This window comes from Tenrec ecaudatus, chromosome 8 (genome assembly GCF_050624435.1).
Source record: "Tenrec ecaudatus isolate mTenEca1 chromosome 8, mTenEca1.hap1, whole genome shotgun sequence".
Taxonomy (NCBI): Eukaryota; Metazoa; Chordata; class Mammalia; order Afrosoricida; family Tenrecidae; genus Tenrec; species Tenrec ecaudatus.
Genome location: NC_134537.1, coordinates 140,011,221 through 140,025,530, shown reverse-complemented (window position 1 = coordinate 140,025,530; position 14,310 = coordinate 140,011,221). Strand labels below are relative to the sequence as shown.

General features: G+C 54.4%; 1 protein-coding gene across 1 annotated transcript in view; it reads right to left on the bottom strand.

Annotated features, from left to right (window-relative positions):
- SLC4A5 (solute carrier family 4 member 5) overlaps nt 1-14,310 on the bottom strand; it is a 92,520-nt gene that overhangs the window by 64,027 nt on the left and 14,183 nt on the right. Inside the window, exon 3 of the mRNA XM_075556921.1 lies at nt 11,401-11,530. Coding sequence (XP_075413036.1) covers nt 11,401-11,530 — 130 coding nt within the window. The remainder of the gene's footprint in view (nt 1-11,400; nt 11,531-14,310) is intronic.

Below are 14,310 nucleotides of genomic sequence, written 5' to 3'. Positions count from 1 at the left end.
ACAGACTAACTCATGGGGATCCCATGGTCCCATGGAGTAACAGACTAACTCATGGGGATCCCATGGCCCCATGGAGTAACAGACTCTAACTCAAGGGGATCCCATGGCTGCATGGAGTAACAGACTCTAACTCATGGGATCCCATGGTCCCATGGAGTAACAGACTAACTCATGGGGATCCCATGGCCACATGGAGTAACAGACTCTAACTCATGGGATCCCATGGAGTAACAGATTCTAACTCATGGGGATCCCATGGAATAACAGACTCTAACTCATGGGGATCCCATGGCTGCATGGAGTAACAGACTAACTCATGGGGATCCCATAGTCCCATGGAGTAACAGACTAACTCATGGGGATCCCATGGAGTAACAGACTCTAACTCATGGGGATCCCATGGCCGCATGGAGTAACAGATTCTAACTCATGGGAATCCATGGTCCCATGGAGTAACAGACTCTAACTCATGGGGATCCCATGGTCCCATTGAGTAACAGACTAACTCATGGAGATCCCATGGTCCCATGGAATAACAGACTAACTAATGGGGATCCCGTGGTCTCATGGAGTAAATGGCTTTTCTAACTCATGGGGATCCCATGGCCGCACGGAGTAACAGACTCTAACTCATCGAGGTCCTATGTGTGTCAGAGTACAATTGAGTTGTACTCAGTTGAGAGCTTTCAATGGCTGGTTTTCCTGAGCTGTTAGCTCACCAGCCCTTTCTTCTGGGAGGCTCTGCGAGTGGCCTCTGGATAGTAGCTGAGCTCTATCGGCACTTGTGCCAAGGCAAGGGCTTCTATGTGTGGCTAGGTCCGGGTAAAATCTAGAGAACCTGCACGTGGAATTCTCAGTGTCAAAAGATGTGTCTACAGCTGATGACAACTGCTCACAGGGTATGTATCCTTACAAGTTAACCTTGGCAGTGAATCTGAAAGTGTATAAAGGACTGAAGATCCAGGCATGGGTCCTGGGAACCAGGAGGTCCCTTTGAGCACCAGAAAGTCCTGACAGACCTCTTGGGGGGAACCCTCCCAGTCCAGACTCAAAATGTATCTTTTTAGTATCTTAGAGAAGAAGGAGACCTGGTGGTATAGTGGGCTACGTCCCGGGCTGCTGACTGCAAGGCCAATAGACAGATGACGCTTTCTGCTTCTGTGAAGATTGACAGCCTCTGAAACCCACAGGGGCAAGTCCGCCCCGTCCTCTCGGGCACTGTGAGTTGGAACGGACTCAACAGCAGAGAGTAAGAGATGAACAGACGGGATGCTGCTTCACGCTAACCAGCCTCTTAAGAGCTGGTGAACGATAAACCCAAAGGCCAATTTATTTCATTCCCGATGAGATTTATACCAGTTACCGGGGTGGATTACTCCCATTCTTTCATCCTTGGCAGAAGTCTGGGAGAAGCCAACCCAGGGTCAGAAATCTGTTTGCTTAGGACAGGACAAGGCACGTTGTTAGGCAGAGTGATCTCGGCTATGACAACTCAGGACACAATGGCCAGAAACCCCCACCTCTGCAGACAAGCTGCGCCCGCACCTGGGACCCAACAGGTGGGGTGCTTGGTCTTAGCCTGTGATGGGAAGTCTTTCCTCTGGGCCCCTTGGCTGTCTCCTCTGAGGGCCGTGTGCAGTGTGGGCAGCATTGGAGAGGGATTCTTCCGGGGAAGTGGTGTGCTGCCCTGCAGGGGTGCAGCTGTGTGGGTGGTGGCGGGCTGTGGCAGGGGAGTCGCATTATTCTTGGGAGCTGTGGGGAGTGGAGTGGGGCAGGGGGCTCTGCTCCCAAGCTCATGCAATCACAAAGCGTCCCTCCTGCAGCCACCATGCTGCACATTCAGGGGTGAGCAGGAACCTTCTCCTCCACCTTCCCCCTCGGCTTACTCAGGGAGGCCCTCCACGAGATGGGCTCAGACAGCAACAGGTGAGGACAGGGCAGCCCCTGGCGGGGCTTCATTCTCTAGTACGCAGGGTTACTGCCGGTCCCAACCAAACTGCACGGCACCTAACCACCCCACAGTTCAAAGGTCACCTTCTCCAGGATGAAGCATCCCAGACGCCCCTCTGGAGAAGACATCTCCTTCCGACGACTCTTATCACTTTCTCGGTGGGTGCTGCGTGGTGCGAAGCTCACCGAAGCCTCAAACGGCTCCCAGGAGGAGAGTCTGCTACTCTTCTTGGCGCCCAGATGGGGAGACGGACACTTGGAGGACAAGGAGCTGCCCCCGGCCAGGCAGCGTATAAGAAACTCGACGCTCCAGTGGCTGTCCTCGCTGGGCAGTGTGTACGCCCCTGGGCTTATATCTGGGAGCACACAGCTCATCTTCACCCTACAGCAGGTTCAGCATGCCACGACCCCGGGGCACAAATGTGCCCCACGCCCTGGCCTTGCTCCGTCGGCGAGGTAAAAATGGAAAAGCAGGAGACACTCAAAGACACACTCTCTGATGGGGACCCCTCCCCCCCAGGGGCCGGAGAGGAAGGAGGCGGAAGGACTCACTGGTGGGCAGACATGGATGGACTTGGGTGAAGGAGCAGCCAACGTCCAATAATGAGGGGTCAGCCGGAAACTTGTGAGGACGGCAGTCAATGACATGAAACAAAAAGTGTGTGAATGGAAAAGGGGCCTGGCCTCGCGACGACACACTTGGTGACTGCTGGCTGGCCAGTGCGGTTCCCCGGGACAGATCTGTATTGTGCATCCAGCCCACCCCATGACTCTGAGCTGGTCCATGGCCATGGAACAAGTACCGCCGGGGAAACCAGATCCCATCTCAAAGAGGAGTTGGGGCGGAATCATAGGCACTGGCTCTGAGGGGCTGATGAACACGGAAGCTGAGGGCTGGCCAATGGCGGGGGCAAGCAAGGGAAGCCAGTTGCGGGGAGGAGGGGGAGGAAGGAGTCAGAGAGCAGGGAACCCAAAGGCAGAAAAGGGAGTCTCCAGGGCACCCCACACACCACGAGGTTGACCAGTATTCTGTGGCTGCTCTTCCTGTGGCACAAGTTAGTGGGAGTGGCTTTCTGAACATCCCACTGTAACCATGGCCTCTCTCTCCCCCTTGAGCACGGCGTGGGACGTAGTGATTAAGTGTTGGGCTGTTATCTGCAGGGTCTGAAGTTCGAAACCACCAGCCGCTCCTCAGAAGAAAAGTGAGCCTCCACCAGTCTCAGAACCCCCCAGGGGCAGGTCTCCAGTGCCCGACCAGGACTGCTGAGTTTGGTTCTGTCTTCAGCAGTAGCCACAGGCCTAGACAGCTCGCTGAGACTGTGGGAGCTGGAGCAGGGCATGTGGCTCTCCGCCAAATGGCCCAGCAGTCCCTGGCTTCTCCGATCACCTCTTCCACCCCCTCTCCCCCATCCTGGACCCAACATGGGAGCCACCAGGCAGGAGCTCTCTCCATGCCCCGCTCTGAGCCTCCTCTAGCTTTCTCCCAGCAGGAGAGGAGTCTGCCATCCTGGCCGGGCCCTCCCCCTGCTCCCAGGAACCCTCCCTGCTGCAGCCCTGTTGGCTTCTGATGTTTTTAAACCTCTTTCACGGGCCCTGCCTGTCTCTCCCATCCTCACCAAACCCCAAGCTTTCCTTCACTGCATCCTCTGAGAGAATTTACCAGCTCCTCTCCTTGGATGACCAGTGTCTTGGAAGGACTGTCCACACTTGCTGACTCTTCCTTCTGACTCACTGATGACCCACCACCACCAGTTTCTCAGCCCCTACTTGTCCACAGAGCCTGCCACCCTTGCTCTGTCCTTCTGCGCCTCCCTGCAGCCTCCCTGGGAAGTTCATCTTCTGGACTACTCCCTCCATCCTGGTTCCCAGGAACTCCGTATGTTCATTTTCCACCCCTCACCCCCTTCTCTCTCTGATAGGCTTTTCTCGGTGTCCCCTGTAGCTCCCCTTTCTTAGATCATCTCCCTTAAAAAATAAACCATTTTATTGGGGGCTTGTACAATTCTCATCACAATCCATCCATCCATCTATCCATCCATCCATCCATCCATCCATCCATCCATCCATCCATCCATCCATTGTGTCAAGCACATTTGTATACATGTTGTCATCATTATTCTCAAAATTCTTTCTATTTGAGCCCTTGGTATCAGCTCCTCATTTCCCCCTTCCCTCCCCTACTCTCCCTTCCTCATGAACCTTTGATAATTTATAAATTATTATTTTTTCATGTCTTACACGGATTGATGTCTCCCTTCACCCATATTTGTGCGTTCATCCTCATGGGAAAGGGGTTATAGGTAGATCCTTGTGACCAGTTCCCCCCTTCTCTCCCTTCCCCTTCCCCTCCTGGTATGGCTACTCTCAATATGGATTCCAAGGAGTTTATCTGTCCTGGACTCCCTGTGGTTCCAGCTCTGATCTGCACCCACGCATATGCTCTGGTCTCAGACCATCTCTCAATGGTGATGTTCTGGACCTCGATCCTGGGCCCACTCCCCCCTTCACAGGTCTCTGGATTGGGGGTGGTGGTGGTAGTGAGGGGGCACCTGATCCTTTTCTATGGCTTTTCTTTTCTTCTAGAAGCTGCCGACTCACAAAATCTATGTGCTGACTCAGTTTCTCTTCTGAACGCCAGACTTAACGGATCCCTATGCAAGCTCACTGGACAGCTCCACTTGGAGTTTCCCCAAACCAAAACACCCTAAAGGGGACTCATGATCAAGCTCCCGGAAACAAAAAGAACAGCCGACCAAGCAAACCCAGCTATATTCTCGGGTTCCCCTGGCTACCCCGAGTGGCCCACTTGCCCAAGCTGGGAACCGGGGCATCTCCTGACAGCTTTCTTGCCCACAGGCCACCTGTCGCCAATCCCATCAAGTCTATCTATGTGTTAACACATCTCTTTCAGCTCCATTCCTCCTCTCTGTCCAACATCTTAGTTCAATGTGGTATCATCATCTCTGGTCTACACCAGCCTCCTGGCTGCTCTTGCCTCCGCTTATCCATTCTCCACACCCAGACTAGTGATGGATCTAAAACACACACGGGCTAGCTAGTCCCTGGACCACCCAGAGTCCTTTGGTGGTTCTCTGAAGCTCACAGCAGAAAGTTCAAACTCCATCACCAGGCCTGCACCAGGCCCTAGCCATCCTCCAGCCCTGGCTCTACATTCCAGCCACAACGATGCCTGCCTTTCTTCTTCTGCCTGGCCTCTCCTGGCTAACACTTTCTCATCCCACAGGCCTCACTTTGAGCACTTCTTCCCCTGGGAAGCCTTCCTGGTCTCTTCTGTCTGTTGGTCTGAGTCTGGTGCCCCTTCATAATGCTTTTGTTTCATTGCACAGTGAAATGCCTTGTTATGTGCCTAGCTTCCCCATTAGACTGAGAGCCTGCACTGTCAGGGAGCGTATCTGCCAGGTACATTTTTGTCTCTCCGGTCTCTGGCTCTGGGCTTGCAGACAGCAAGCAGTGAGCAAACAGTGGTGGAGTGAACGAGTGAATGAATGAATGAATGAGGTCGATGACTTCTGTGCTGGGAGCTCTCAGGTTCCTGCTCTGCTCTGCTCTGCTCTGCCCTGCTAGGAGTGGACAGCCCTGGCCCCGGAAGGCTGGTTTCAGCAGGAGGGGGAGACAAGAGGGCTGGTGCTGCCAGGGGTGCCGTTTCAGAGGTGAACAGACGGTCCAACCACACCTGGTGTTTGCCATGCCTTGTATCTGCCTTGAGACAAACAAATGGACCCACTTCTCCTCGTCTGCCCTTGCCTGGCTGCTGCAGGAAAGTTCCCAGGGCATATGTCTCCCAAGAGCCTTCTGGCAGGCTTTTGGTCTGCTCTGAGCTGAGGTCAGAGGTAGCCTGGATTTGGAATTTGCTTGACTTTCAGAGCTTTTGAAAGGGGCACCAAACCAAACCAAACCAAACCAAACCAAACCAAACCAAACCAAACCAAACCAAACCAAACCAAACCAAACCAAACCAAAATCCACTGTCACTGAGTCAATGCCGACTGAGAGTGACTCTACAGGACAGGGTAGAACTGTCCCTGTGAGTTTCTGAGACTGTAACTCTGTACAGGAGTAGCAAGCCCCATCTTTCTCTGAAGGAGTGGCTGGAGGTTTCAAACTGCTGACCCTGTGGCTCACAGTCCAATGAACACAGAACCCCTCCCCTGCTGCAGCTCCGCTGGAAGATGCTAAGCTCTGATGACTTTCAAGTAACCACACACGGCCCTCTGCCTTTGGGCGGATTCCAACCCAGGTCTCTTTCCCTTCCCCCCTTCCTCTTGCAGCCAAGCAGACAAGAACTTGAGAGAGGATGGACTTCTGGGTAAATTGTTTGCTCAGAGTGGGCTCCCCCCTCCCCACCTCACTTGATCCAGCCCTCTCTTCAGGCAAGGTCATTATCAGCAAACAGCCAGCTGTGTTTCCCTGGGGGCGGGGCACTAAAGAGACTGAGTTAATAAAAATCCATGTTGTGAACAGTCTGACCTTCCCATATTGATTCCACTCAGACTGACGTCGGCACACACCACAGTCCCCTCTATGTGGGCAAGCGTCAGCGCAGCTCAACACAGCTCCCAAAGCCTCTGCAACCCACAGGGGGAGGGGGTACTCCTTCTTCAAGGGCCCCAAGTATCCCCCAAACTAATACTGCCCCTCCCCTGCGACAGAGCACCCACCGAGCACCACTGGGGAAAATTCCTTGCGGATTTGAGATTTTTCACTCTGTTAATCTCCAGGCTCAATAATGCACACACTCCCTGCTGAAAATTAAATACTTTTCTGAAAGGGTCCCCTCCTCCATCCTCTTTGATGAGGCCAGAATTGGCCCTGTAACCCTCTTGGGCCTAAGTGTGTGTGTGTGTGTGTGGGGGGGGGGGCTTGTTTCCTCTCCCCCATGCATCTTTCATTCTGTTCTTTTGGGGAGGGTTTCTTCTCTGGGTGGCGATGAATCCGACCTGACGCACCGGACCTAACACACTCACTGCTTCCCAGTCGCTCCAGACTCACAGCGACCTGACAGGACAGGGTAGAGCTGCTCCCGTGGGTTTGCAAACCTGTAGCTCTTGATGGGAGTAGAAAGCCTCGTCTTGCTCCAGCAGAGTGGTTGATGGTTTTGAACTGCAGACCTTACGGTTAGCCCCACGCTATGCCACCAGGGCTCCCTATACCAACTGGACAAACTCTAAACAAATTCACTGCCGTGTAGTCTATGCTGACACACAGCCACCCCTGTGGGTTTCTGAGGCTGTTACTGGCTACTGGAATAGAAAGCCCGGTCTTTCACCCTGGGAGCTGCTGGTGGTAGTTTAGAACTGCTGACCATGTGGATCACGGCCCAACGAGTAACCACTCCACCACTGGGCTTCCAGTGCGGCCTGAAACTCAGAGCCCTCTGGCTTCCCTGTGGATTGATCTCACTGTCAGCAGAGTGGCATGCTTCCCATTCTTTTGTGGGATGACACCCCCCAACTGTTCTGCCCCCCAGCACCTCCACTGCTACTGTTTTCCTGGAGGGGGACCCCAGTAAAACTGCTCAGGCCATGGCTTCACCCCGCTTCGACCTCATTAGAGGCCATCCAGAGTGAGCTGGCAGGTGGAGGGAGTTAGCTGGAGAGATGAACGTAGAGGACTCAGGTGTGCGGGAGGCCTCAGCGCTCTGCCCCGACGGCTTCCTCAGTGGGCCCTCCCGCTGCTCCTCTCTGGATCCGTCTGGAGACCCCAGAGTTCAGCCACTCTCGCTTCTGCTCAGTAGCACTTTCCTTTCGTTCTTGGTTTGAGCCAAATCCTCCCGACACCCTTCCACATGCTCCTCTGTTCTCAACACACCTGCCTTGAAGGGCTGCCTGCCACCTGCTGACAAGAACAACCGGCCCCTTTATGTCAGGGGACATCCTTATCTCTAGTGCAGAGGGTGAGAGAGAATGGATTTATCTGGTCTTTGGCGACAGCCAGATCCGTGAGGGGCTGGAGGCCTTCTCAGCTGGAGCTCTGGGGCTGAGGGAAAACGTGGGATGGGCATTCATGGGGGGCCTGGTCCTGGCGGTTGCAAGTGGGGCTGGGTACAGACCCTCTTGAGGGCAGGCAGTGACTTGAGAACCCCCTCCTCTGACCCATGATGAAGCCACAGTAGCTCAGGCACAGTCTTGGGCGCTTGTGGTGCCCCGCCCCCTTGTCAGCCTTGCTTTGTTGTCCTGAGCTCTGAGATAGTCACCCTTATCTCCCACCCCAATGAAATCAGAATGCCTCCAGGTGTACATCCTCTGTCGGAAGTCCCTGGGGGTTGGAGGAGAGGGGTGGTTGAGAAAATGAGGTGGGGCGCAGGGCCCAGGGCTCACAGCCCTCACACTGGGCAGGCAGGCAGGCCTCAGCTGGGATGCAGACTCCGCAGTCTGCAGGCTCTGACCCTTGGCACGTTATCTGCCCCCTCAACCTCGACATGCCCATCTGTAAAGCGGGGCCAGCAGCAGCCCTCTCCCCCGAGGAGTGTTGGCCAGTTTGAATGGGATGCCCAGTAAGGCGCAGGGGTAGAAGCCTGGCCTTCCCTGTGGGAGACCCCAGTCTGAGTCCTGGCCCAGGCACCGCATGTGGCCTCACCGCTGTCGGTGGGTGGAGGTTTGTGCGTCCTTATGACGCCAAACAAAGGTTCACTGGAGCTTCCAGATGAGGATGAGCCAGGAAGAAAGTCTGGGACCTACTCAGCTTGTTCCTAGCCAGTTATGTTATCTTCCACACATGTACCTATGTATCTGTGCACATGTGTTTCTCTCTTTTTTGAATTCTACAAAATTTCAATTATTTCATTCCCTTTTCCTGTTTTCCCTGCCACTCTCCCTTTGCTGGCTTCTCCGTAACCATCAAAGTCTCTCTCTTTTCATATGAAAATCATTTTTCCTTGATCTTTATTTTCCTTTTGTAATAATGGCCTCACACCGCATCTGTCTCTCTGAGATTGACTTTTTCAAACCAGCCACTGCAAGCCCTCTGGAGCACACCGGTCAGGGCCCCACCTTACGGCGGGGACAAGGCAGGACGAGGCACTGTTTGGCTCTGTTGTGTGCAGCCCCATAGGCAGGGGACAGACAGACGGCAGCTGGGCTGGATGAATGGACAGTAGGGAGGCTGAGCAGTGTCCGGGTAGGGACTGGGCCTACCCAGATGTGGGGCTGGGGATTCTGTCCTTAAGACCAGGGGAGAGTTCCTAGTCTACCCTGTTGCTTTCTTCCAGAAACTACAGTCCAGCTGAGAGCGGGAGAGGAGAAGGTTGGGAAGGTCAACATCTGCTCCCTCCTCCTTGGCATAGTAACTGCCCACAGCCTGCTCCTGGGTGACAGAAATTGCGAGAGAGCGGCCCAGGCCGTGACTGGGGCACAGCCTTCAGGCTCTGGGAGTCCTGGTGGCTTCCAGGTCATGCTGGTCCTGTGTGCAGCTCTGAGTCTGCAGCACCCACCTCAACACTACCACGCTCAAAGGGGTGAGATCGGGTCTGAGGGAGACAGCAATGGTAAGTACTACAATGGCCTGTAACCTGCCCAAGCCGGACAGAAATCTTGTTCCTTGGAATATTTTCGCTCTGATTGGAAGTAAATTAAATTGAATCAATTTAATGTACGCCGTAGCGAGTTATGTAAAATGGCCTTTCTAGCTAAATTTTGTGATGTCCACCAAATGACTGGGTGGGGCTATGCAAAAGGGGTGTGTGTGGCCCACAGAGGGCTTTGGGAACCTTGAAAATAATGTAAATAAGGTGCAAACCGAGGGGGAAGGGAGACAGCGGTTAGTGTAAGATATGAAAATAATAATCATTTATCATTTATCAAGGGGTCACAGGAGTGGGAGCGGGAGGAAGGGTGAAAAAGAGGAGCTGATACCAAGGGCTCAAATGGAATGTAAAGGTTCAGAAAATGGTGGCAACATCTGTACATGTATTCCCGATACAAGTGATGTAAGGATTGTTATAAGAGCTGGAAGAGGCCCCAAGAAAAACATCTTAAAAAAGAAAAAGATGCAGGGGACCCTTGTGGGGACGGAGCCGTACAACTAGGTGTGTAGACCCCTAATGAGGGGATTGGCCAGTTTTGCCATCCTGCTGGGATTAACATGAGCCACCTAGCGGAGAAAAGGGCAGAAGCTCACCACCGCTAAGGAGAGAGAGCTAGAGGTGAGCACGTCCTTTAGAACCAGCGTCCTTGGGCTGGGAACCTCCAGACCCAGCAGACACACAGCGAGAGAAAGCTGGAAGAGAGGCTGGCAGGAAGAGATGGCAGAGAGAGGGTTGCGTCAGAGGGAGCAGGACCTGGAGATGGCGCAGCGGGGGTGCCTACCCAGAGAGGGGGAGAGCTGAGTGCTCTGGAATGCACGCTGCTTGCAGAGTGAGGTGTCTCCAGACAGGACCTGGCAGAGCTGGAAGAGCTTTGTCATGCTTGTCCAAGCAGGCCAGAGGCTAGGTGGAGAGGCCACGAACCAGAGAGAGGCCTTCCAGCAGACAAGGGCCGAGAAAAGGCAGCCTGGTTGAAAAGTCTGTATCTTGCTGTCTGTTGTAACCTACTGTTTCCTTAGACACTCCAGAACTGTGAGTCTGGCCGGGAGAGCTATTGCGGCAAATGATCCTACCCAGCCGTGAAGGCGGAGCACCGTGGGAGGGACCACTGGTATCAGAATGAGGAGAGAGGTTGGCGGGCACCGGCCCGGGGGACCTCTGCCTCATAGGAATCAGCATTGGGTGGCTGCTCTTGATTCTCCCTTTAGCTAGTGAGGTCAGATGCCACCCTGTATTGCCCTTCTCAGAGTTTAAATGAAAATGGTTTTCTGGAGGAGATGTATGAGCCCAAAACATTGAAGACGTCAACACAGCTCATCGTCCAGACTCTCACACCCTCGTCTCCAGAGGGCCCCCTCCTCTTGCCAGCCCATCCTGCTGTCTCCACCCAGCCCCCACACCCCCCCCCCCCGCCCCCTTGGGCTCTTTGCAGCATTGGGAGCTGCTGACCAACCCAGTCCAGTTCAGAGGCTGCTCTGTCCCAGGCACGGATGATCTGGCCAGCCCCCCTCCCCACCCCGAACCCGCCCTTCAATAACACGCAGCTTGAATATTGGCATTGTTCCATTTGACATTGAAGAATATGTGCCTGTGCACAAGGGCGCTTCAAACAGTTCAAGGGCAAATTCCCATCATCTTTCAATTCCAGGTTTCCACAGACTGTGAAGCCCTGCATCCTATCATGGTGTGACCCCCTGGGTGACCGCTCTACTTTCTCCCTCGGATCCTAATTTCCCTGAGGTTAAAGACAAAGCCATCCACGTGGGGCTTCCTCTTCCATGTCCAGACCCCAAGAAAGGCAGTAGGAAAGCCTTTGGGCACCAGGAAGCCCCCAGGCAGAAGGCCACGGCTGGGGTGTCACGGGTGGGTGAGAGGACTCCAGTGCCACCCTCCCAGGGCACCCGCCTCACCTGGCTGACTCCTTCCACTCCATGTGGTCTCCGTCGTGCTGCAGGGTGTCCATCTCTGTGAAGAGGGTGGGGTTGGGAGCCTCATCTTCCTCCCCCAGGATGCCCCGGAGCTGCTCCGCAGCTGGAGAGCCTGCAAGAGAGGGCAGCAGGGTCTGCTGAGTGGCCCACGGAGGACGGGAGGGCCGAGGGGCCAACAGAATCGGAGCAGGGACCACATGTCGGGGAGGCCATTTCCTAATCCAGCAGCATGAAGCCCAACTTCTGAGTGAGGCTGGATTTCTTTCACGCTGAGTGAGATGTAGGCGAAAAAATCTCGAAGGTAAAAGAGACGGGAAAGATCACGTCTCAATTCAGACGCCAGAAGAGCCTCAGACCGGTCACGGAATTAACAACAACAACATCACTGCATGAGAATGGATTCCACCCTCACTCACAGAGACCCCACGCGGGTTCCCGAGGCTGTACATTCATCTTTGTGGGAGCAGATGGACTCTTTCTCTCACAGAGCAGCTGGTGGATTTGAACCTTTGACCTTGAAGGTAGCAATCCAAAGCTGACCCAACAGGGCCTAGAATGGAAAAGGCCACGGCTGCACCCAGTGTCTCCCCAGGCAGGGAAGTCAAGGGGACAGGTGGGCAGCTTGTACCCTGAGCCCCAGCCTGCCGGCCCAGCCGCTCACAGGATGCTGCCCCCTGCGAGTCTCCTGAAAACAGCCTTCCCACCCTCAGGCCAGCACGTGCCTCCAGCGGCCATCCGCCCGTTCATTTTTCTACTCAATATTCAGTGGGCACCTCCTGTTGCCAGCTGGTGCTGTGCGAGTTGGGCAACCAAGCTGTGGGGCAGGCGAGATGCCCATGTTCTCGTAAGCCTATTGTCTCGTGAGACAGATCATCAACAAGGAAGTGGGTAGATCATTTCTGAGAGCGACATGAATACGTGCTCTAAAGAAAATAAGACAGCTGAGGGTTATGCCCTAGGTCAAGGCCAACCTCTCTAAGGAGGGGGCATTTGAATTGCGCTTGAAAGGTGAGAAAGTTACACGAGGTCAGATCTTGGTTAAAGACCTCGCAGTCTACCCAACTGCGCGGGCTGGACACCTTGCAGTTATCCTTAACGTTTCTCACCTCCAAGCCATCCTGAAAGTGCTGGAGGATATGCTCCCCCCTGACCAACCTCATGGCCTCTGTTCAAGTTCAAGTTCAAGACTGTCCTGGACCTCGCTCAATCTTTCCTCCCTCCTGGCATCTATGTCTCTTTAGTTTGTCAGCTCTTTCTGGCCTCATGTCTTTCTTGATGGCTCCCTCAAACTCCAAAAGCCAAACTCACTGCCACCGAGTTGATTTTGACCACTCATAGGAACCCTAAAGGACTGAGCAGAACTTCCCCTGTGGAGTTCCTAGACTGTAAATCTTTACAGGACTGGAAAGCTTCATCTTTCTCCCTCAGGGCGGCTGGAGGGTTCGAACTGCTAAACTTGTCGTTGGCAGCCCAGCATGGAACCCACGAGAGCCCACCAGAGCTCCTCATCGCTGGGTTCCTAGTGGCCAATTACTTCAACCGCTCATTCCTCACTCATTGGCTTCCCATGCCAGCACACCAGCCAGCACACCAGCCAACACAAAACCAGCATCCATGGATGCGGTCTGTATTTCTGCAGGGTGTCTTCTGCACAGGCTAGAAGAGAGGCAACGTGGCACAGGTGGAGGCGTGCCTAATGAGCTTTCAATCCTGAGGAGCGTGAGCCTCGGAGCTGCCACTCGTGAGTGAGTGGGTTCAGCCCATGAACAGAGTGGCTGGGAGGGATAAACCAGATCCAGAGACTAGAGCACCTGACGCACGGCCCGCAAGGGAACAGGTGTGGAGCCTCCACTCACGGCCAACCCCAGCACCCAGGCTCAGGAGCCTCACTGGAGAAAACGAGCCGGCTGTGAAGGTGAAGGATTTCCAGATTTCAGAAGGGCAGCAGCTCTGCCCCCATCTCCCCTCCCCATCTCCAACCCCTTCCCATGGCCCTCCACACCATTCCTAAACCACGCCCCTCTCTTCAAGCCTATTGACCAATCTCCAACCACACCTCCCCAAGAAAATCAAGGCCACCAGGCATGAAAGGTGCCAACTCCTCCCCTCCTCCCTTCTAGTTCTCTGTCTTTAGCCCTGTTGGAGTCCATCTTTGACCAGAAAGGGGTCCTTTCTCCAGTTTAATCCCTGGACTCACCCACCTGAGCGTGCCCCTCCTCTCTTTGGTTTCTCTAAACCTATAATCCGACCCACCTCAAACCCTCCCTTCCCCCTGCCTCCTTCCCAAATTCTCCTGCTCCCCTGCTTCCTCCTTGGACCCCCAACCTCTTGAAAGAGACGTTGCCACTCTCTCCTCTCTCTCCCTCCTGACCTGGTCATTAACCCACGCTCACTGCTCTGGCCCCACCACACCAGGACCGCGAATCAGGCCAAGATTTCAAACTGGTAGCTTGAAGATGCATTTGCCTCCGCCCTAACAGAGCATCACACGGTTTTGAAAGAATTAAGAAACTGTGAAATTTTACATAATAGCTCTGTATCTCCAGCTCTTCTTGAGAATTCAGAGGCTTGGAGGACCGTGGTACTCTTGGGACAGCCAGAGTTGGGTGATGGCCGCCTTGTTGGGTGATGGCCGCCTGAGGAGCCACGGCCCGTCACTCCCTCCCTGCAGTGCCCTGCGACGCGCCCTTCACAACTCTTGCCCTGAGAGCCCTCTCTCTTGGTTTCTTATCCTCAAACCAGCAAATCCATAAAACCAATGAAGCTGCCAGCACCGTGACGCTGTGGTCTGGTTTCCAGGTCTGAACGGCAGCAGGGGTGACCGGTCCCTCAGACTGGAAGTGGATAGAACCCACTTTCTTGATCCCCACCCCTGCCCATAGCCGCCCTGTC